At 42.4% G+C, this 23,421-nt stretch overlaps 1 protein-coding gene across 1 annotated transcript in view; it reads left to right on the top strand.

Annotated features, from left to right (window-relative positions):
* The window catches only part of kita (KIT proto-oncogene, receptor tyrosine kinase a), an 84,989-nt gene extending 63,689 nt beyond the window's left edge, over window positions 1-21,300 (top strand). The window contains exons 15-21 of the mRNA XM_063043125.1: window positions 2,233-2,321; window positions 3,586-3,713; window positions 3,833-3,955; window positions 5,551-5,662; window positions 5,747-5,846; window positions 10,609-10,714; window positions 18,579-21,300. Coding sequence (XP_062899195.1) covers window positions 2,233-2,321; window positions 3,586-3,713; window positions 3,833-3,955; window positions 5,551-5,662; window positions 5,747-5,846; window positions 10,609-10,714; window positions 18,579-18,737 — 817 coding nt within the window. The 3' untranslated portion in view covers window positions 18,738-21,300. The remainder of the gene's footprint in view (window positions 1-2,232; window positions 2,322-3,585; window positions 3,714-3,832; window positions 3,956-5,550; window positions 5,663-5,746; window positions 5,847-10,608; window positions 10,715-18,578) is intronic.
* Window positions 21,301-23,421: the final 2,121 nt, after the last annotated feature.

Raw genomic sequence — 23,421 nt, 5'->3', positions numbered from 1 at the left:
AGTTGTAAAGTTTGATGGCCACAGGCAGGAATGACTTCCTGTGACGCTCTGTGTTGCATCTCGGTGGAATGAGTCTCTGGCTGAATGTACTCCTGTGCCCACCCAGTACATTATGTAGTGGATGGGAGACATTGACCAAGATGGCATGCAACTTGGACAGCATCCTCTCTCCACCGTGAGAGAGTCCAGTTCCATCCCCACAACATCACTGGCCTTACGAATGAGTTTGTTGATTCTGTTGGTGTCCGCTACCCTCAGCCTGCTGCCCCAGCACGCAACAGCAGACATGATAGCACTGGCCACCACAGACTCGTAGAACATCCTCAGCATCGTCCGGCAGATGTTAAAGGACCTCAGTCTCCTCAGGAAATAGAGGTGGCTCTGACTCTTCTTGTAGACAGCGTCAGTGTTCTTTGACCAGTCCAGTTTATAATGCTACACACATCAAATTTGCTGGTGAATGCAGCAGGCCAGGCAGCATCTCTAGGAAGAGGTACAGTCAACGTTTCGGGCCGAGACCCTTCGTCAGGACTAACTGAAGGAAGAGCTAGTAAGAGATTTGAAAGTGGGAGGGGGAGTGGGAGATCCAAAATGATAGGAGAAGACAGGAGGAGGAGGGATGGAGCCAAGAGCTGGACAGGTGATTGGCAAAAGGGATATGAGAGGATCATGGGACAGGAGGCCCAGGGAAAAGGAAAAGGGGGAGGGGGAGAGAAACCCAGAGGATGGGCAAGGGGTATAGTCAGAAGGACAGAGGAAGAAAAAGGAGAGAGAGAGAGAAAGAATGTATGTATATAAATAAATAACGGATGGGGTACAAAGGGGCGGTGGGGCATTAGCGGAAGTTAGAGAAGTCAATGTTGACGCTATCAGGTTGGAGGCTACCCAGACGGAATATAAGGTGTTGTTCCTCCAACCAGAGTGTGGCCTTATCTTTACAGTAGAGGAGGCCATATAGGTTGGAGGAACAACACCTTAGATTCCGTCTGGGTAGCCTCCAACCTGATGGCATGAACATTGACTTCTCTAACTTCCGCTAATGCCCCACCTCCCCTTCCTACCCCATCCGTTATTTATTTATATACACACATTCTTTCTCTCTCTCTCTCCTTCTGTCCTTCTGACTATACCCCTTGCCCATCCTCTGGGTTCCCCCCCTCACCCTTTCCTTTCTCCTGGGCCTCCTGTCCCATGATCCTCTCATATCCCCTTTGCCAATCACCTGTCCAGCTCTTGGCTCCATCCCTCCATCTCCTGTCTTCTCCTATCATTTCAGATCTCCCCCTCCCCCTCCCACTTTCAAATCTCTTACTAGCTCTTATTTCAGTTAGTCCTGACGAAGGGGCTCGGCCTGAAACGTCGACTGCACCTCTTCGTAGAGATGCTGCCTGGCCTGCTGCATTCACCAGCAACTTTTATGTGTGTTGCTTGAATTTCCAGCATCTGCAGAATTCCTCGTGTTTACAGTTTATAATGCTGTTTGCATTGTAAATATATGCTGGTATTTATGCACATTTTATTCCACGTCTGTACTTCTAACCTTATTTGTATATTTTTTTAATTCTTTACCATTGTTGAATTTTTTTGCTGCATGTCATGCCAATGCATTACAGAAAATTCCTAATATATGGCAAGTAAAGCTGATCCTTGAAGTGGCAAATAGAATTATTTATACAGCATGCCAAGTAAATTTCCATGCTACATGGAGTGTGCCCATCCTATGGGTATTCCATGGAGTGGAGATTTCCAGCCATGGGAATGCTGAATGGTAAATATGAATAGTACCTGATTGCGTAGGTAGAGGGTGCCTCAGAATCAGGAGATTTCCTCCTTGCACGCTGTTCCCTAGCCTCTTTCATCTCCCAAAACTGTTTCATGGCAATGGGAGCCTCTTGTAAAGTTTTAACCATGTGCACCTTCCAAATATCTTAAATCAAAACCATGTTATATTGACAGCTATAAAAATGCAATTTGACACTACTTTAATAAGCATTTTGAAATAATTCTTTACTTTATCAAATTATGCATTCTAATGTCCTAGAATTACTGCTCACAATTCGTGATGCTGTTTACAGACTTTGTAGTTTGATTTGTGTTCACATTTAGATCTAAGACAAATTGTTTGGAAGAGGTGCCAAAAGATTAAAGATTCCATTTATGTGATGGTATACTGTTATTTTATTTTTAAATCCTAATACAATATTGATTTAATGTATCTCTTACATACTACAGCAATAATTCTGGGTCATATATGGAAATGAAGCCAAGCAGAACAACATCTCCTCAAACTATCCAGGACAAAATCAGATTGCCAAGCAAGGGTAAGATACCTATGGTAATCCAGCTAGAACTGTAATCATCTTTTTGTTGAAATGAATGACAAATGTTTGCGATTTACTTTATCTGAACAGTGGGGTGGTGGGGTGGCAGGTGTATGTCATACAGCCATGCCAACTTAAGGAAGAACACAGTAGTGTAGCTAGTGGATCACCTGCTTCACAACTACAGTGACAGGGGTTTGATTCTGACTTTTGGTGCCATTTGTATGGAATTTGCACATTCTTCCTCTGACCATGTGGGGTTCCTCCAAGTGCTTTGATTTCTTCTCACATCCCCTGAAACGTGCTGATCTGTAGATTAATTAAGAATCTGTAAATTGTCCCTCCCAAACAAGAGAAAGTCTGTAGATGCTGGAAATCAAAACAACACACAGTAAGTCCTGGAGGAACTCACCAGGTCAGGCAGTATCCATGGAAAAGAACCCTAATGAAGGGTCTCGGCCTGAAACATCGACTGTTTACTCTTTTCCATAGGTGCTGCCTGGCCTGCTGAGTTCCTCCAGCATTTTGTGTGTGCTTCTTTAAATTGCCCTTAGTGTGTAGTGATGGAATCTGGGGAGGGGGGATGTGGGGGAGTTGACAGGGATGTGAGGAGAATAAAATTAATTACAGTGGGATTAGACTGTATACATCAGCACTGTGTACTAGTGTTATTTGGTGTGTTTAAGCAGGAGGAGGGTATAGAGGAATTAGGAGAGGCAAGAAGGGAAGAGTTAGGGAGAGATGCTGCTGGAATATAAATGACAGCATAGTACAAAATTGTTTTATGACACGAATTCTGCGAAGTAGTCACAGTTCAAGGAATAAAATAAATATTTTACATGTCATAAAAACAAGCATTTCTGCAAGTACTGGAAATTTAGAGAGCAATGCATAGAAAGTGCTGGAGGAATTCAGCAGATCAGGTCAATAATTTACATGTGCTGTTTGCTTCTTTAGTATGTAAATTTCATAGCTTGTTTAGGAATCATGGTTGGATTTGTAGACAGTGCTGTCTCTATCGCATTGTTCACGGTTGGGAGCTGGATTTGTAGGCAGTGCCGTCTCTATCGCATTGTTCTCAGTTTATCTGAAAAACTGGCTCAGTAGAGACAACCTTTGTTGTCTTTGCCTAAACAGACTTTGCATTCTGCAAGTATTTCCTACTATCTTGCTCTATGATTCAAATCTGAGTCATAGATAACATTACGAACGGGAGAAAATACTAGATAGTGCCTGTTTAAACACCAGATACTTTATTGTTTAGAATCCTATGGTGATAAGGAAAACAACAGTGAGGACACTGAAGACTATAGCCTGGCTCTGGAATTTGAAGACCTTCTCATCTTTTCCTATCAGGTGGCAAAAGGAATGAGCTTCCTCTCATCTAAGAACGTAAGCATGAACTGCTTGTAAATTACCATTTCAGACATTGTTGATAATATTGTAACTCAATTATAAACTTGATTGCGTTTATTATATATTGTTTACAATGTGTACCTCACTTATTGCAGTGCATTCACAGAGATCTGGCAGCAAGAAACATTCTTCTAACAAATGGACGGATCGCAAAGATTTGTGACTTTGGGCTGGCTAGAGACATTAGGAATGATTCCAACTATGTGGTAAAAGGCAATGTAAGTGATGCAGGACCGTTTACTCTTGTTGTCCATCCTCTTCCACGGGTCTGGTTCCTGTACTAGCTTCTATTTAAATGGTTCCCGAAATCAGGGCGGTGGAATGGAATCCATCTGCAATGGGCAAGTGTGAAAATAACAATGATCTACTAAAGACAATATTTTGTATGTTTTTGCATCAAACATTAATTAGCAGTTGCTAGGTATATATTGTGAGCTATGCAAGTCAACAGCCAGACATTAAACCTACAGTAAATGCACAGCTAACAATTACTGACAAACAAATATATGATCCCTGAAACAGAGGCGTTAGGGATGCCAAGCAACATCACATATCAGTACTGGATCACCAGAGTTGCAAATGCAAAGCAAAATTTGACTATCCTAGATTTAAATTCAGATCAAGTCCTGACCAGTAAAGACTTATTTGTGTACTAGATCATCAAGGACTCGGATGCAAGTTACTATTTTTCTCTACAAAGGCAAGCAAAGAGTATTTTTATTGTACTTCGTTATTTTATTTTTTTACCATATGTTAAAAGCTGTGTGCAAATAATCACAGTCAAATTATCTTCCCATCCTTTCCACGACAAAAGTCCCTACCTTATTCCAGAGACAATCTCATTTAAACATTAAGATGATAAGAGAAAGGAGCAGAATTAGGCCATTCAGCCCTTCGAGTCTGCTCTGCTATTCCATCATGGCTGATCTTGGATCCCACTCTACCCCATACACCTGCCTTCTCACCATAATCTTTGGTCCCCGAACCAATAAGAAAACTAAAAATTTTCACTTTAAATATACCATGGTTTTGGCTTCCTCAGTGGTTCACTTCTCTCCACCAAAAAAAATTCTTCTTTACCACTGTTCTGAAAGGTCTCCCCTCAAATTTGAGGCTGTGCCCTTTAGAACCACCACCATAGGAAACATCCTCTCTACATCCACCTTATCTAGTCCTTTCAGCTTTTAGTAGGTTTCAATGAGATCCACCCCTCCCCCCCAAACCCCGCATTCTTCTAAATTCCAGTGATTACATGCCCAAAGCTGCTAAACGCTTCTCATATGTTAACTCCTATGACAACACATCCTTTCTGAGATATGGGGCCCAGAACTGTTGACAATTCTTCAATTGTGGCCTGAGCAGGGTATTATAAAACCTCAGCTGTATCTCCTTGTTTTTGTGTTCTATTCCCCTTGAAATAAATGCCAACATTTCATTTGCCTTCTTTACCACAGACTCAACCTGTAAATTAACCTTTTGGGAGTCTTGTACGAGGACTCCTAAGTACCTCTGCACCTCTGATATTTGAGTTTTCCTGCTACCTGCTGAGTTCCTCCACCATTTTGTGTGTGTTGTGTGATAATAGTCTACAATGGAATTAGCATGTCCAGAGTTCTCTGGGAATAATTACGTGAACACACACACACACACACACACACACACACACACACACACACACACACACCACATACACACACCACATACACATTTGACAGTGTACTAAAGATGGATGATTTGAAACATTGTTTAATTACATATTCTACAAATAATCTTGAAAAACAATGATTCAATACTCAGATTATTTTAACCCTAGGCTCGTCTTCCTGTGAAATGGATGGCGCCAGAGAGTATTTTTGACTGTGTCTACACATTTGAGAGTGACGTCTGGTCTTATGGTATTTTGTTGTGGGAAATTTTCTCACTAGGTAATAGTTCTACCTTTTTAAACTGATGTTGATTGTCTCAATTAGATATATGTCTGTACAAGATTTAATACTATTTCATTTTAGGGAGCAGCCCTTACCCTGGCATTCCTGTGGACAACAAGTTCTACAAGATGATTAAGGAAGGGTACAGGATGCTAAATCCTGAACTTGCATCTGCTGAGCTGTAAGTATGATTCCTGATTTTTTTCTAAAATTGTTACAATGCAAACGGGCTGTTTTTGTTCATATCCTCTTTTATGTGTGTATTGAGTTATTCAGCTAATTGTTTAGACATTGTGAACATGCAACAGTAACTATTATCCACTCTTGTAAAAAAGCCAAATTAAGGACATCTGTGATATGCAATTATTCATTGTCAAGGATTTGTGCTTTTGTTTGGGGAAAGGGAAGTAATGGGATTACGCATGATTTTTCACAAGTGGGGAGGATGTTTGTGATAACTTTCTTTGTGCCAAACAGCAAAGACTCTTCTCTAATTACTGCTGTTGGACGTCTCTTTCCTTGAGGATAGTCACAATAATGGCTGCTTTACATGTTCTGCTTTTCCCAGATGAGGGAGAAGTGAGCCTAAAGTCACGTCAGATAGACTTCACCACAATGGTTTAGTACTTCAAAAGGACCACTCAGACACATAGGAACCTACCTTGTAATGAGACAAGCACAGACAGAACTCATCAAGGGCAGTTTAAATATATCGCAAAAGGTTCATGACTTAAAAATATGAGGTTTTGAATCAATTATATAGGATGTTTCTGAGGTCTTATCTTGAAAACTTTGTATGGTTTTGGCCACTTACCTAAACTAAAAGTTACAGCAACACTGGAGACAGTCCAAAGGAGATTAGTCAGGCTAATTTCAGGGATGGGAGTTGTAAAACCAAGTGAAACTAAATAGCTTGGACCTGTATTCCTTGGAGTTTAGAAGAAAGAGGGATGGCCTTATTCAAGCATATAATGCCAAAGCTAAGAGGGATTGACAGTGTAGAGATTGGGGTGTTTTCACTGTGGGACAGTCCTGAATAAGGAACATAACTTAAAGATAAGGAGGGATCGATCGTTTTAATTAAACTGAGGTAAATAAAAATCTCTCTTAACAAAGAATTGTGAATCTCTAGAATTCTCTGCCTATTGGATTATTAGAAGTATTTTAAGTAGATGTGGATAAATATTTGGCAGATTGAAGAATAGAGGGGAATGGCAAAATCAGACAGAGGAGAAACTGAAGCTACCATAAATCAACCATGATCATATTAAATGGTGGGGCAAGTTCAGGGAGCCTGATGCCCATTCCTATTTCTGTTTTCTGCTGTTCTCTTGTGTTCGCCTGGTTATCAGTTGATGGATAAACTTTTGCCAGATTAGGGTGGTGCCAAGATTGTAATAGAAAGCGTGCTGTGAGATGGAGCTGGACTACTCATGGCAAAGACCAAGTCCTTTCTGAGGAGATCATTCAGTCAACATCCATTAGGGTGCTAACTGCTTCACTGTTGTTGATGAACTCTCTCATTTATTGGATCTCAGTCGGACGGACTCTTGGCTGCTTGGGTCAAAGATGATCTGGAGAGTACATGTTGTTGGAGTCTCTCCAGCAACATCCATTCTTTAGGTCACAATATATTTGTTGTAATTCTGCCTTTAGATGCTTATAGGTTTGTTCATTTTCTCCCTTAAATTCTGTTGGTGCTTCCAATTTAAGAAATCCTTCTCTTTATAGTGTATTGTATTAGTACTTGGAACTCCTAGTCATTCTTATGAAAATGTCTTGGTAGTTTTTGGTGGACAAACCAAGCATTTTTTCCATTTTCTAATCATGTGAGCTTCTGGTGGGAAGTTTGAATGTTATATCTGAGTGATTATCAGGATTGTTGGTCGGCAGGTGATCATAGTGTCATGGTCCGGTCTGTGAAGTCCACGTTCCGGTTCACGGTCCGGTCCGTGGACTCAGGACTCTGGGTCTTCCAGCTGTCCCTTGTTTCGGTTGGGTTAGCCATAGGCGCCTGATTCCCAGCTTGGGGCTTGGAACATAAGTAGCCTTGGGGTTGAGTGCGGGCGGCTGGATTGTCTTGTCAAGATTCCCTGGGAGCACCCTGCTGGTGGAAGGCTAGACCGGCCACTTGCTATCTTTAGGCCACGTTGGAGAACCATCACTTCATGGAGCCTTGCTGTCACTAGTTGGAGCTACCTTTGCGGTATGGATTTGGCTGTTTCCCGGGCCAGCTGAGTGGCCGTCAGCCACTCTGAGCTAGGTAGGGATCCGGCTGTTTCCGTAGCCATCTGAGGTTGCTAGCCGTAACTGCGGCTCGGAGCAACCCCAATGCAGAGGTGGAACTGTCTGTCGTTCTTTGGTGTTTGTCTCTTCTTGTCCTCGCCTCCATGGGGTAAGTCAGGCTGTTCTGCTGTTGCCCTGTGGGGGAACCTGTCTTGTGTTGTCTTTGCCTCTGTTGGGTAAATCCTGCCGTTCTGCCATTACCCGACGGTTGGACCTATCCCACCTTGGTGTGGAGATAAAGATGAGTCCCGGCTTTTCGAAGGATAAGTTCCGGCTCTATGTTGATGTTCAGTTCCCAGTCTGTCTCTGAGCTCCAACCTCCGAGTTATCAGCCTCTGCATTTCAAGACCCCAGCGTCTGGCCTCAAGCCTCAAGACTCAAGACCCCAGCCTCAAGCCTCAAGATTCAAGACTCAAGACCCCAGCCTCAAGACTCAAGACCCCAGCCTCAAGCCTCAAGATTCAAGACCCCAGCCTCAAGATTCAAGACCCCAGCCTCAAGATTCAAGACTCAAGACCCCAGCCTCAAGACTCAAGACTCAAGACCCCAGCCTCAAGACCCAAGACCCAAGACCCCAGACCCCAGCCTTAAGCCTCGTCCTGTCCTGTAGCCATGTCATGTCCTTGCCTAGTTCTAGGGTCCGAGCCTGAGGCAAAACCCAGTTTCTGAGTCTTTGTCCAGTCTCTGACTCCGAGTCCAAGCGCAGGCTCCTAGTTCATGGTTCCTAGTCCTGGTCCCACTTTCCCTAGCCCAGTCTCCTAGTTCATAGTTCCTTGTCCGGGTTCCCTGTCTAGTTCATGTCCTAGCCCAAGTCTGTGTTCTTGACCCTGCTCCTCGTCTGTATCCTGTCACATGCCTACTTTAGTCAAGTCCTGTTTCTAGTACTTTGGTGCCTGTCTTGCATTTGGGTCTGTTCCCAATGCCCCCTTTTATGACACATTGGGCCATAGAGTTAGACATTATGGAAATGCAGTGGGTCCTTCAGCCCAACTCATCCATGACTATCAAGATTTCTCCCGAAGCTAGTCCCTACTGGCTGTATTTACCCTTCTAAATGTTTTCTATCCTGAAGGCGAGAATCAGAATCAGGTTTATTACCACGTCTTATATGACATGAAGTTTGTTGTTTCTGGCAGTAGTACAGTGCAAGGACATAAAGTAACAATAAATAAATAAATAAATAAATAAATAAATAAATAGATAGATAGATAGTGCAACAAAAAAAGGAAATAACAAGGTTGTGTCCATGGGTTCATGGACCATTTAGAAATCTGACGATTCAGCTGTTCCTGTAATGTTGAGGGTAGGGCTTCAGGCTTCTGAACATCCTCTCTGATGGTAGTCGTAGGAAGAGCTACGTCCTGAATGGTGCGGGTCTTTAATGATGGATGCCACTTTCTTCAGGCACTGATGGTGGGAGGGTTGTACCCATGATGGTGCTGGCTAAGTCTAGAGGCCTTGCAGCCTCTTGCGATCCTGTGCATTGGAGCCTTCATACCAAACTATGATGCTCTCCACCGTACATCTATAGAAATTTGCCAGAGTCTTTTGTGACATGCCTAGTCTCCTCAAACTCCTAATGTGTAGAGCTGCTACCGTGCCTACTTCATGTTTGCATCAATGTGTTGGACTAAGTCTCTGAAGTGGACAAGAAGATCTGCAGGTCCTGGAAATCTTGAGCCACAGACAAGTGAAAATTTGGGGGAACTCAGCAGGTCAACTGTTTATTTCCCTCCATAGATGCCGCCTGAGCTGCTGAAGCTCCTTCAGCATTTTGTGTGTGTTCCTCCTAAATGCTGACATCCAGAAACTTAAGTGTTTTAAATGCTGTAATTATACCGACCTCTATTACCTCCTCTGGCAGTTGCATACAGCCACCACCCTCTGGGTGGAAAAACCTGCTCCCTTAAACTCTTTCTCCTCTCATTTTAAATGCATGCCCTCGAGCATGTGTAACACTGAATAGTGCATGAGAGTTGATGTGCTTTTGGTGAGGGGTGGGGTTTGAAGGAGTCTTCACTGACCTTCTGTGCTTGTTAGTTTCATTGCAGCACCAAAGATATTAACTTCTCATGTTCATATCTGTTAGCGTCTACTACTGCTGCTTTGCTGTGTTCCTGGACAGCTACCACTCTCTATGGGCAGATTACTTCTTTCTTTCTCACCGCTCCTTATAACTAAGTATCCAGAAAGAAAGCCGTTGCTTTCTGCCCTTGTTTCTTTATGCCTTTTAGCAAGCTGTAAATAATTGTCGTGTTACTCGCACCACCACCACGCTTCCTGAAGAGGTGCAGACTATCTTTAAGGTGAATTAGCCAAGCTATTCATGAAATTGAACCCTCAGTTAAGGTTGCTGGTTGCTGAAATCATGTTAATAACGTCAAAACTCAATTTTTTTTCTTTCCAGCTCTGCAAGGTGGGGCCAATTGTGTAAGGCCATCCCAACCCTCATTTTCCTTACCAATGTGGACCCCTGTAGCTTTTGCATTTTTTTTGAACAATGCATCCTTTCATTATCTGTTTCAAAATCTGTTATAGAATGCAAGGGACTAAACTTGAGTGAAAAACTATTCTGCCTAAACAGTTATGTTGGTTAAAATTCCTGTCTTTTATGGTTGCTTTCTTTTCCATGTTGTTAACTGAGTAATATCTCATAGGTATGAAGTCATGAAATCTTGCTGGGACTCTGATGCTTTAAGAAGACCTACGTTTGAACAAATAGTGGAGATGATTGAAGAGCAACTCTCAGACACCTCTAAACATGTAAGCAGCTGAGTGAGTAGCCACAGAGGGTTGTGGCTACAACATGTGTGGGCAGATATGACCCAGAGTGGTTGGTTGTTTCCTGAATGCGGTAGCTGCTGGAATTCTTATACCTGCTCACAGCCTGTGTGTGGATATATGCCATAAGCAGTAAATTAAAGTTACAATTTTAAATTACTGAACCAAAAGCACCGATGCAAAAGGGAATTTAAAAAACAAACTAGTGAACATTGATAATCAGCAAACAACTCCATATTGCTACCTTGTAAAAAATGGGTCTGTGAATTCAAAACCTCTGACAATAATAATCACCTCTTTTTGAACACAGATTCATGCAACTTATATATTTTTTAAAAACTGTTCACTCTAAGCACAGTGTAGTGTCTAACATCCACAAAAGTGCACTGGACTAGTTAGAAACAGTTCGGCAACAATCTCCTTTCCCAATTAAGCGACGTAGTGCCGCAATGAACAAAGGGAATCCTGCCTATTTGCTCAATTAGTTTTTGTTCTTTAAGAGTTGTCTCAAATAAGTGATTGTCCCAGTTAACTAATGAGCTGGAATCCTCTGTATTAAAATGTGTCTTGCTTTCAGTCATGTAAATATTGGTCCTGTAAGAAATCGTGGCACTTGAAACAGGGCCCAATCTGAAGCAGAAGGTAGCTTCTGAAGGGTGTGAATGTGTAGCCTTGACCTCAAATGAATGTTCATTTTCCAGATCCACTTAAGCAATCATATCTAAATTGGAGCAGTTAAGTTTGGCTTTTCTGGTTTTTCACCTGGAACCTACCAGCCTTCTCCTTCCCACCCTCCCTCCACCTTCTTTATAGGGCCTCTGCCCCTTCCCCCTACAGTCCTGACGACGGGTTCCGGCCCGAAATGTCGACTGTTCTTTTCCATGGATGCTGTCCGACCTACTGAGTTCATCCCGCGTGTTGTGAGTGTTGCTTTGACCCTAGCATTTGCAGATTATTTTGTGATTACGATTCACTACTCCGCTGCAAAGTCTCTTGGAGGTACGCGTACCCTGAGGAAGTTTAAATCTTCCCTTTGACGGGAGTTCAGTGAGACCTTCTCTCACTGCTCCCCCTCTGTGATCTTCGCCTCTCTCCGACTCTTCGACCCGATCCTGACTCAGACCTGCTACCACAGCCACGTCTCCTTCCTGGGAATGTGTCTCCGCTGCCATCTTGTACCGCAGGGATTCCAACTCCGGTTCCAGGTCTCCCAGTTCGGGCCCAGCGAGGATCCCAGGTACCTCAGTTTCACTGACTGCTGCTCCCGCCAGATTCTCCGCGCCACGCTCACTGCTATGTGGAGATACCTTCCGGCCCTGTCCCTCTCTCTGCCACCACTCCGGGCCTCGCTCTCCACCGTCTGCCATGGACCTCTCCTACACTTCATTCTCCGCCGGATTCACGCCTCCAACTGCCTTTTCTTCTCCTTCTGCACATCGAAGAAGGACCACAAGCTCGCCCGCCTGGAGCCCACAATGATGACTGCCTCCAGCCCAGACCCCGGACCCTCGGACCTCAACTTCTCAGGCCTTCGGCAGGCCGAAGACTCATACGCCTCTGGTTCTGACCCTGACTGGAACCACGACCCCTCGGACATGGGCACCAGCCCCCGGTGAGCCATAGACTCACTTGTTTCCGACTCCGACCTCAGCTCTGGGGCCCTGCAGGCTACAGGCTCCGCCACCCCCAGCTCCGGATCCAGCTCGGACTGAGGTCCCGACACTCTCCGGACCGGGACCGCTCTTACTGCTGCTGGGTCCTACCACTCGTCTTATTCCCCCACTACCCTCTTTCCTCCCCGCGACTCCCAACCTTCCCTCTACCCCTCATCACCCCTCCATTCCTCTGATCCCTCATCCACCCCTAACCCCACTCTCCCTGAACTCCCCAAACCCCCCTCCTGAGACCTCCCACTCTTTACCCTCCTCTGACCCCAGCCCCAACCCTTGCCGTGTCTTCACCATCCCCTCTGACCTTCTCCTCTCTGAGGCAGAAGGTTCTGTCCTCAGCAAGGGCCTCACTTCTGTCCCCCTCCGTCCACACCTCAGTGAGTTCCGTGCCCACCATGACGCTGAACTCTTCTTCCATCACCTACATCTCCGAGCCTACTTCTTTGGCAAGGATTCCCCCCCATACAGATGACCCCTTCTCCTGTCTTCAACACTCCTCCTCCTCCTGGACCCCCTGCCCGAGCCTTCTACCTGCACTTGATCTTTTCATCTCCAACTGTCGCCGAGACATCAACTGTCTCAACTTCACCACTCCTCTCTCCTGTTCCAACCTCACTCCCTCTGAAAGCACTGCCCTCCACTCTCTCCGCACTAATCCCAATCTCACCATCAAACCTGCGGACAAAGGTAGTGCCGTAGTAGTCTGGCGGACGGACCTCTACCTCACTGAGGCCGAACGGCAGCTCTCTGACACCTCCTCTTACTTACCCCTGGAACAGGACCCCACCAAAAAACATCAAACCATTGTCTCCTGTACCATCACTGCCCTTATCAACTCTGGAGACCTTCCATCCTCACCTGCTAAACTCATAATACCCACACCCCGCATTGCTCGGTTTTCCCTCCTCCCCAAGATCCACAAGCCTGACTGTCCCGGCAGACCCATAGTTTCTGCCTGCTCCTGTCCCACCGAACTTGTATCTGCCTACCTGGACTCCATTTTGTCACCCATAGTTCAGTCTCTTCCCACCTACATCCGGGATACATCCCATGCCCTCCACCTCTTCAATAACTTCCAGTTCCCTGGTCCTGACCGCTTCATTTTCACTATGGATGTCCAATCCTTATACATCTCCATTCCCCATCAAGATGGCCTCAAAGCCCTCCGCTACTTTCTGGACAATAGACCTCACCAGTTCTCCACCACCACTACCTTCCTCCGGTTGGTGGAACTGGTACTCACACTTAATAACTTCTCTTTTGGCTCTTCCCACTTTCTTCAGACCAAGGGTGTAGCTAAGGGCACTCGCATGGGCCCCAGCTGTGCCTGCCTCTTCGTTGGTTATGTGGAACAGTCTATGCTCTAAACCTATACTGGTACTGCTGCCCAACTTTTCCTTCACTACATTGACGACTACGTTGGTGCTGCTTCCTGCACCCATGCTGAGCTCGTCAATTTCATCGACTTTACTTCAAACTTCCACCCAGCCCTCAAATACACTTGGTCCATCTGGGACACTTCTCTCCCCTTTCTCGATCTCACGGTCTCCATCTCTGGAGACAGACTGTCCACTGACACCTTCTACAAGCCCACTGACTCTCATAACTACCTTGATTATACCTCTTCCCACCCCGCCACATGCAAAAATACCATTCCCTTTTCCCAGTTCCTCCGTCTCCGCCGCATCTGCTCCCAGGATGAGGCTTTCCATTTCAGGACATCTCAAATGTCCTCTTTCTTTGAGGATCGTGGTTTCCCTTCTGCCATCATCAATGATACCCTCACCTTTATCTCCTCCATTTCCCGCATTTCGGCCCTCACCCCATCCTCCCATCACCGCAACAGGGACAAAGTTCCTCTTGTCCTCACCTACCACCCCACCAGCCTCCAGATCCAGCACATTATGCTCTGCACCTTCTGCCACTTCCAACAGGACCCCACCACTAAGCACATCTTTCCCTCACCACCCCCTCCGCTTTCCACAGGGACCGTTCCCTCCGCGATTCCCTGGTCCACATGTCCCTCCCCACGGATCTCCCACCTGGCACTTATCCCTGTAAGCGTAAGTGCTACACCTGTCCCTACACCTCCTCTCTTGCCACCATTCAGGGCCCCAAACAGTCCTTCCAGGTGAGGCAACTTGTGAGTCCGTTGGGGTCATCTATTGCATCCAGTGCTCCCGGTGCGGCCTCCTCTACATCGGTGAAACCCAACGCAAATTGGGGGGCTGCTTCATTGAGCACCTCCACTCCGTCCGTCACAACAGACAGGATCTCCCGGTTGCCACCCACTTCAACTCTGCTTCCCACTCCCATTTGGATATGTCCATACATGGCCTCCTGCACTGCCATGATGAGGCTAAACTCAGGTTGGAGGAGCAACACCTCATATACCGTCTAGGCAGTCTCCAGCCCCTTGGTATGAACATTGAATTCTCCAACTTCCGGTAATTCCCTCCCCCTCCCTTCCCCCATCCCTGTTTCACTGTGCCCCCCTCCCCCAGCTGCCTATCACCTCCCTCATGGTTCTGCCTCCTTCCTCTACCCATTGTGCTTGCCCCTATTCCTTCTTCACCTTTCCTGCCTATCACCTCCTTGCTTCCCCTCCCCCACCCCTTTATCTTTCCCCTTACTGGTTTTTCTCCTGGAACCTACCAGCCTTCTCCTTCCCACCCTCCCCCCACCCTCTTTATAGGGCCTCTGCCCCTTCCCCCTACAGTCCTGATGAAGGGTTCCGGCCTGAAACGTTGACTGATCGTTTCCATGGATTCTGCCTGACCTCCTCCAGCGTGTTGTGCATGTTGCTTTGACCCCAGCATCTGCAGAGTATTTTGTGTTTAAGTTTGGTTTTTATGTTTTGAGTGTGCACTGCACATAGTGCATACTGATATAACACATTCTCAGTTGAATTTCAAATAAAGATGGCAAGTGAAGGTATTTTAAACGATAGGTGATTGTGAAACATCGTTTCATTAGGACTGCTATGGGGCATACTCAGGAGGATGATGGAGGTGCTTTACCTTAACAATCAAAGGAAGAAACCTAGGGCTCTTGCCAAGGTTGTTTGCAAAAGATCAGGAGAGGGGAACAGCTGGAGTACTGGCTACAGGTCTTGGATGCAACAGAGGAAGAAACTTATGACCAGGCCAATTAGGAAGAGTATGTATATTTTGCTGAGAACTGCATTTAAGCTTTCACCTCCACATCATTTGACTTTATGTGACTTCTCAGTGCTTTTCCCTCCCATTCAGCTATAAGAAGCACTCCACTCCATTTCATCACATTCTCAGTTATGTGCCCACTTTTAGTAAGTATAGCTATTCTTACCAAATGTAATGAATGTACCTCCTGGTCTCCTTGAGTAAATGGACAACCTCTACTGTCCAAAGGCCCTATTTTCACTCAGTCATGAGTCTGCATGTCAACTCTTGGAGGAAAAGAGACCAAAATGCATAGCGAGATGGCAAGGAGCTGGCGTACAACAAGGATCCACCTAACAGACACAGAGGATAAAACTCTGGAGAAAAGAGGACATATCTTGGTCTTGGGTCCCACATTACCAGGTTCAGGAACAGTTATTACCATTCAACCGTCAAGTTCCTGGCCCAGCGTAGATAACTCCACTGACCTCAACACTGAACTGATTCCACAACCTATGGGCTACAACCAACCTTCCCTCTAAGCTGCATGAACATGCAATAACTAAAATGCTCCCACATGCATAGCCTTTGTTGCTGCGCAACTGGAATTTTCAAAAGATGTTAATATACTTTTAAAATTATGCTAGTATAATTTTGAAATCTATGTTAATATAATTGCAAAATCCCTGTAATTAATTATGTGTTAATGAATATAATCCATAATTTTTTTAAAATAATAAATGCACTATAATCTTTACTTTGAAACATTTTAGAGCTTCAACATATTTACATTGTCATTGTTACAAATTGTAACAATGACCACAATGACCACAGAATGGAAGTTGGTAGCTCATTGTTAATAAGCTGCCGGCTTGTTGAACACTGACACCGTCAGATGAGAAAAAGTTTACAAAAATCTTTAAGAAAGATTTTCTTTGTTATACCGTATTTGATTATACCCTTCAAATAATAAATAAAATCAAAAGTATGTGATTTTTTCAATCTTCATTCTAGATATTCATATCCACAACATATTACAAAATACATTTAAAATGTCACACAGTTTTCAGGCAGGGTTAAAATTTCCTGCTTAGAGCAATGGTTAGTTGGTGCAACTAAAAATATTTGAGGGAACTTTGTCTACAACTCATGTTTACAGTATTATTTACTTATTAATATCATTATTTTTTATATTTGCACTGTTTTTCTATTACACATTAGTTGTTTGTCACTTTGTTTATTTGTAGTTTTTCATTGATTCTATTGTATTCCTTTTTTCTACTGTGAAAGCCCACAAGAAAATAACTCTCAGGGTAATACAAACGTCTGTAAATGGTGACGTATATGTATTTTGATAATAAAGTTATTTTGAACATTTCAACTTTGCACTCCCAGTCATAGGTGAAAAGGTGAAGCTACTGACAATATTATTAATATCTATGTCACTGATTCCCTTATTTTATTTCTCAAATGACTGAACTATGAGTTTTATTTTCCTTCAGAGACTGCAGCCTAGTAGGGCAAATACCTAGACTTTGATGAGTTCATAATCACTTAAGAAAGTATAATTTGATGTTCCTAATCTCAGAAGTGAGCCAAGCAGATAGTGATAATCAGGAACGAGAGAGAAGAGTTCAAGTTGAAAGCCAAATAGGTCTAGGGTGGTGCACAAATATTTCTAGGCTCTGTTCAAATGACCACTGAAGATGGATACTGGGGACTGTTTTTGAGATTAAGATGGTAGAGAAATATTAGTAACCTAACAACTACAACTGTTATACCATGTGCAATGTCCTCTGAAACAGAGCAGTGAGAAAATTCAATTCAAGTGCTGATGGATTGGTCATTGGGAACTGTGGAGAAATGCCACTTCAAAGAGGTATCAAGACTGTAGCGGTCTTAACTGAACCTGTAGAGTATCCTGCTTCTGTAAATAGGAAGGCTGATATCTCACTTAGCCTGTCATTGCATCACTCATCGTAGGTTTGAATTGAGTGCTGGGAGTGCAATGACAATTGTGCAGGAGAACGTAACAGTAAAAGGGGGAGACTCCGTTCACAGTATTCGCACTTCTGAACCAGTGCACAGCATGCAATCTCCTCACCCACTGTCAAAGTGCAGGTGGCCTGGTAGTTTAAACTGAGTTCATTGATGTTCAGAAATCCTCTGGGTGAAGACTGAAATGACTTTAGGACAGGAATGATTTTAGGTCTCTACCTGAGCTGTGATCACGCAGGATGCACTATGATAGAAGTTCCTGTGTATCACAGGCTGCTGTGGAGATGCTACTGGAGGAAGGGGGGAAGGAGGAAACTGAGAGGGGAACAATTCTTGTTCACGTTAACATCAGTACTGTGGATCAGTGAAGATAAAATAAATTATGTCCTAGTAGTGACTTTTAAAACCATCCTACTGTATGAAAGGGACAAATGCTTTATTAAAATTAATTTGTTTAATTGTACATTAACAAGGAGGAGTAGTTAGTTAGTATAAAAATGAAATAACACTGGCCTCAGGATGGAATTGTGACACAACATGTTCAGCAGAAGCTGTCACACATGTTTGGAATCAGAATTTTTTTTTGTGAAAAATTTGTATAAAAAGGTACATGTGTTTTTTTTTTCCCCAATCCAATTTCTAGAAGAGATATCTGTGCTGAGCATTATATGTAAACCTTTCATTATATTCAGCTGTTTTTATTCATGGAGATATAACATTTTATTGCTTTGTGATGCTGTTCAAGAAGGACATATAATTTATTGGGGAATTAAATTCAGTACCTGTAATGGATATAGGAAAAAACAGGTCAATGAAAATATCAGCTCTGTAGTTCTCTTCCAATGCTTTTGATGTAGACTTGAAGGGTGGTTTTCCCTGCCATCTCTACTATTATTCCTACAGTCAAAGCAACAAGATTTGAAGAAAACATGACAATCACGATTACTGATGTTTCAACATGTTAAAAAAAGTCACATGTAGAAGTTATATGAATAAACTCTTTAGGCCATTGATCCATTTCCATCCTTATTTTTACAGAAGTATTCCAACTTGGAGTCAAATTTCACCACTGGGCTTAAGTTCTCCAGCCATTCCTCACGCCTTAATTCAGCTGGCAGCAGCAATGCATCGGACCAGCCACTGCTCGTGAATGATGACGTCTTCTTTGAAGAGGAAAACAAGCGAATGGGAATTTGACATTAGGCAAAGACCAAATTACACAAGCCCTGCTGAGACTAATATACAGAAAAAAATGACTGAATGTATATTTTATTAACGTTCATATATATTCTGATTTCGGTCACAAAAATCTACTTGGAAACTACTATACTGTAGTCCTCGAAGCAAAGTTACATGCATCAGAGGGATTGCTCACTGCAAGACTGATTGCAGAGTGCTTTACAGTCATGTTCTGCAGCCTGATGTTTTAAAAAAAATGCAAATTGTTCTATGATTTGAACTATATGCGGTTATGTTTATTTTGCTGCAACAAGTATGTCAGATCAAGATTCTCCTGAACTAGCTAATTTACCCAACAAATAAAAAAAATCAGACTGAAATTATAAGAATCGTGAAAGGACTCTCTTGCTCTTTAAGGGAGATCTGCACCAGCGATGGAATAGAATCCTGTCTCTTCCAGCCTTTCTTTCTGCGGAGCTGATTCTGGGTGCAATAGTAGCATCGTTAAGCACTCAAAGTAACCACATCTGGAAAAAAAACGTGCCAAACTTCAGAAGAGACTTTTAATCAATATAATCTTCAGAGGTATTCTTTATTAGCATTTTCTTCTGCAGATGCAACCATTCATCTTTTAAATCCATTGGTAATGTGGCAAGCAGATTAAGCAAATTGAAAACTAAGTACATTAGATGTTCTCTTGCCACTTTACAGTCTTGCCTAGATAAATACAAATTAGCATCAATGATATCCCACACCATCAAAAGTGCAAAATAAGCATGTCTGCACAGCTCTACAAAGAGTATTTGAACAGCAGAAATTTCATTCTAAAGCACCTTTTATAAACTTTTCTGAAGCTAATATTGTTATGTTGACTGTCTTCCATTATGTTTTCATTGGTTAGTGAAGTTAGTTTGAATTCTTGTTAGCCAAGCTTTTGTTTGGGATCAGTTTTAAATAGTTAATTGACTTGATTTTTTTCTCTCTAATAAGTTCTGTAGCAATAAAGCTGTAGCCAAACTTCAATAAGCTAAACTAAATGGTTATAATAGCTCATCAGAAATTAATCAAAATACTTGCAAGTAATGAAAAACATATTGAAAATTCTAATGTCATTGTATTGTTTGTGTTTGTTTAATACATTATACTAAGTTCTAAAAAGTGCATTTTATTTACCCATTGAGGTATGTTGCACTATAGAGTTGTTAACATAAGTCACATGAAAGGTCATTGCACTGATACCTGACATACTTGAGTGTCATACTTCTATTTTTGGAAGCAGATAACAGTTAATTGACAACCTGAAAAAATGAGATGTTATCCAAAATAATAGAAAAGGGTGTAATCACTTTTATTTCATGCTATTTAAATAAGTGGAACTAAATGGATCCTGTAGAATTTTCTACCTATGTCCAAAGTACCAGTAAGAGTTCTTGGATTAGAAATGGTCAGTATTTGGCATCCTTATTCCCTTGTACTAATTTAAGATGCAAGAAAAAAAATTAATTGTATACTAGGATTTAACTACTTCCTAGGAAACTGACCTGAAAAATCTAATTTTATGGAAATAGATGCTCTGGTTTCATTAAGGAGTCTGTTTATTGTTTAAAATGCAAACTAAAAATGCTTTGAATGCTGAGTTCCTCAGCGGGTCAGGCAGCATCTACAGAAAGGAATAAATGCCAACTGTCAAGCATCTGCAGAATCTTGTGTTTATAATTAAAAGTGCTTCCTGGTGTCTTTGTGAAATTGCTTAATGCCATTTGCTGCTCAGCCAGCTTGTAGACATCACTGGGCACCAGCATATGTTGGGAAATGGGAACTAGATTTTACTGAGGAATCATTTTCCTGCTCATCTGGGTGTCCAAACATTTTCTTGCTGACTCCAAATTCTTTATCTTTATTGTTAGCTTGATTCAGAAGCTTTATTCTAAGCTTGATTCTAATTCTAAATAAGAACACTTCTGGATAAAACATGTATAATGTTTATCTTTACTGTTCTTTGGACCTTTTTCAAGTATACATGGTGGTTACTGACTTAAAAGATATAAGACCACATGACAATGTTTGGAAAGCTATTTTTTTGCTCAGTTTGTAGACTTATTGTAAGTTGCATTTGCTGCAAGTATGCAAGTTGTCAGTGTAAACAAAGAATAGCATACTAGTCCCTGAAAGTTCTCAGAAATATAAACTATGAAACCACCCTTTTATGGTCCTCAGGCCTCAATTCATCATAGCCAGCTTTATGCCAGTGGTTACCAGGTTAAGTTCTATCATACGTTGATCAGTGCTTATTTCATCATTACGTGACTGGAATATAGAAATGTTATATGTACAAGTTTTATTTTATTTTTCTTTACAATGCCACATTACTTGGGTGGTGTGACAATGTTTTAGTTTTCATATAGCCTATGCTTCCAGAACACAGTAATAATCCTTCTGTTTTGGAACTTGTATCCCCAGATCTGTCCCTTTGGAGTGGTGTATTGTGTTAGTGAAACCTCAATATATTGTAAGTCCAGGAATTGTTCGTGAAGCAATGATTATTATTCTTTTTACTTACACTTGAAAATAAACTATTTTGCAGGACCTTGCTGTTGTGAAGTTTTTCATTTCAAATCAAATCAAGTTTAATTATCTTTCAGACCATACATGGATACAATCGAATGAGACTGTGTTCCTCTGGATGTTTTAAAATGTCATCCGATAATTCTCTACATTGTTAAAGGATCCTGATTATTTTTTTCTATATTAGTGTATGTGATAGTGATTACTTTATTGCAGCCCGTTGGAAAATGCTGAGTTCCTGGGTAATCTTTAAAGTTTTGCTGTATAAAGTTTAAATATAAATATCTTATTAAGTTTACAGTCTAATTTTTCTTATTCATCAATTTGCATAAGAAAGATGAGCTCCCACTGTAACAATGAATCTTAAGTAATAGGCAGATGACTGTACTAATTGGTTGTTGTGCTAAATTGCATAGTCCTTTATATGAATTCTATGAGGATATTGGGATTGACATCATGGGAAAGTTTGCCTGAGGTGAATGATTTTACTACACATTTTGAAATCTGGCTTAGACACTAATGCAAAACAGGCAACAGGGAATTATTTGACAATCAAAAATCTAAATACTGCTGACACTAAGAATACTGGAAGCACTCAGTGGATCGGGCAGCATCTGAGGAAACAGAAACAAATTTTCAGACCGAGGATGCTTCATTATAACTAGGAGAGAGAGAACAAATTAGCTTTAAATTGCAGAGAATGTGAGAAAGGAGTGTATAAGGCAACGGCATAGCTCTGAAAGGGTAAGGTGAGGTCGTGATCAATAGAAAATATTGGATTCATCCACTATATTTGTCAATGAGACTAATTAGAAAGAGAACGTTGAGGGCAATTAGAAAGAGAAAACACAAATAGAGGAATGTGAAAAGTTGGAAAGTACGGACTGTAGGACATGTCCATCAGGTCAATCTGTGCCATTAGAGGGAAAATCTGAGAAAAATATCACGGACTGATGAGTTATGAAAGAGATGGCAGACTCATGTAGGGAAAGCAAGTTGTAGATTTTGATACTGAATCTAAGAGGGTCCAACATACCCAGATGGAAGACGAGGTGCCGTTACTCATAGCAAGCTGCAGTCCATACAACATACTCCATCATTATCTACTCTATTGCACTCCACTGATTTCCTAGAAAGTGCAGGACAAACTGCTGATTGAACATGCCTAAAGAGCTTTCACAATTTGTGTGTTCTGTAATCCGATGACCGTGTTACTGAACACCCTTGCATGGCTGCTTGGGTGATCTTATAATGCTCTACAATAGTAAGGGATCCTGTGTAGCTGCTTATGTGATCATACCGTGCTCTAGAACAGTAAAAAGTCCTGATTATTTTGTGCAATTTTTGCAGAGTCAGTGTAATAGACTTCTAATTAGCAGTTTTGGCTGAAAGTAGAGTGCCCAAAATGAATATTGTCTTGAGTGTTATGATATTCAATATCCAGATGTTTTCTGGTCATTGCCCACATAGAAGTATCATTTTTTCCTGTTTTATTATTTATTGCTGATTGACATAGGTATTGACCTGCTGAGCATCTATGGTGCCTATTGAAATGGAATGATGTTCACATGTTTATGTTCATAATAAACAAAGGCATGAAGGAAAATTGCAGAGAGAAGATCGAAACCTCCACTTCCAGAATTAGTGCCCCATTACAAGTGTGCTGCCAACAAATTTATTTATTTATTGAGATACAGTGTGGAATAAGCACTTCCAGCCTTTCGAGCCACACTACCCAGCAACCCCCTGATTTAGCCCTCGCCTGATTACAGGACAATTTATAACACCCAATTAATCTACTAACTGGTATGTCTTTGGACTGTGGGAGGAAACCAGAACACTCAGAAGAAACCCACGCAGTTATAGGGACAGTGTGCAAATTCCTTACAGACAACGGTGTGAATTGAACCTGGTTCACTGGTACTATAAAGCGTTGTGCAAACCACTATGTTACTGGGCCGTCCCATGCCAGCCAGCACTTTCTCTGTAAACAACAGGAATTCTGCAGATGCTGGAAATTCAAGCAACACACATAAAAGTTGCTGGTGAACACAGCAGGCCAGGCAGCATCTCTAGGAAGAGGTGCAGTCGACGTTTCAGGCCGAGACCCTTCGTCAGGACTAACTGAAGGAAGAGT

This window comes from Mobula hypostoma, chromosome 3, assembly GCF_963921235.1.
Source record: "Mobula hypostoma chromosome 3, sMobHyp1.1, whole genome shotgun sequence".
In the NCBI taxonomy this organism is placed as follows: Eukaryota; Metazoa; Chordata; class Chondrichthyes; order Myliobatiformes; family Myliobatidae; genus Mobula; species Mobula hypostoma.
This window is presented reverse-complemented; position numbering and strand designations above follow the sequence as displayed.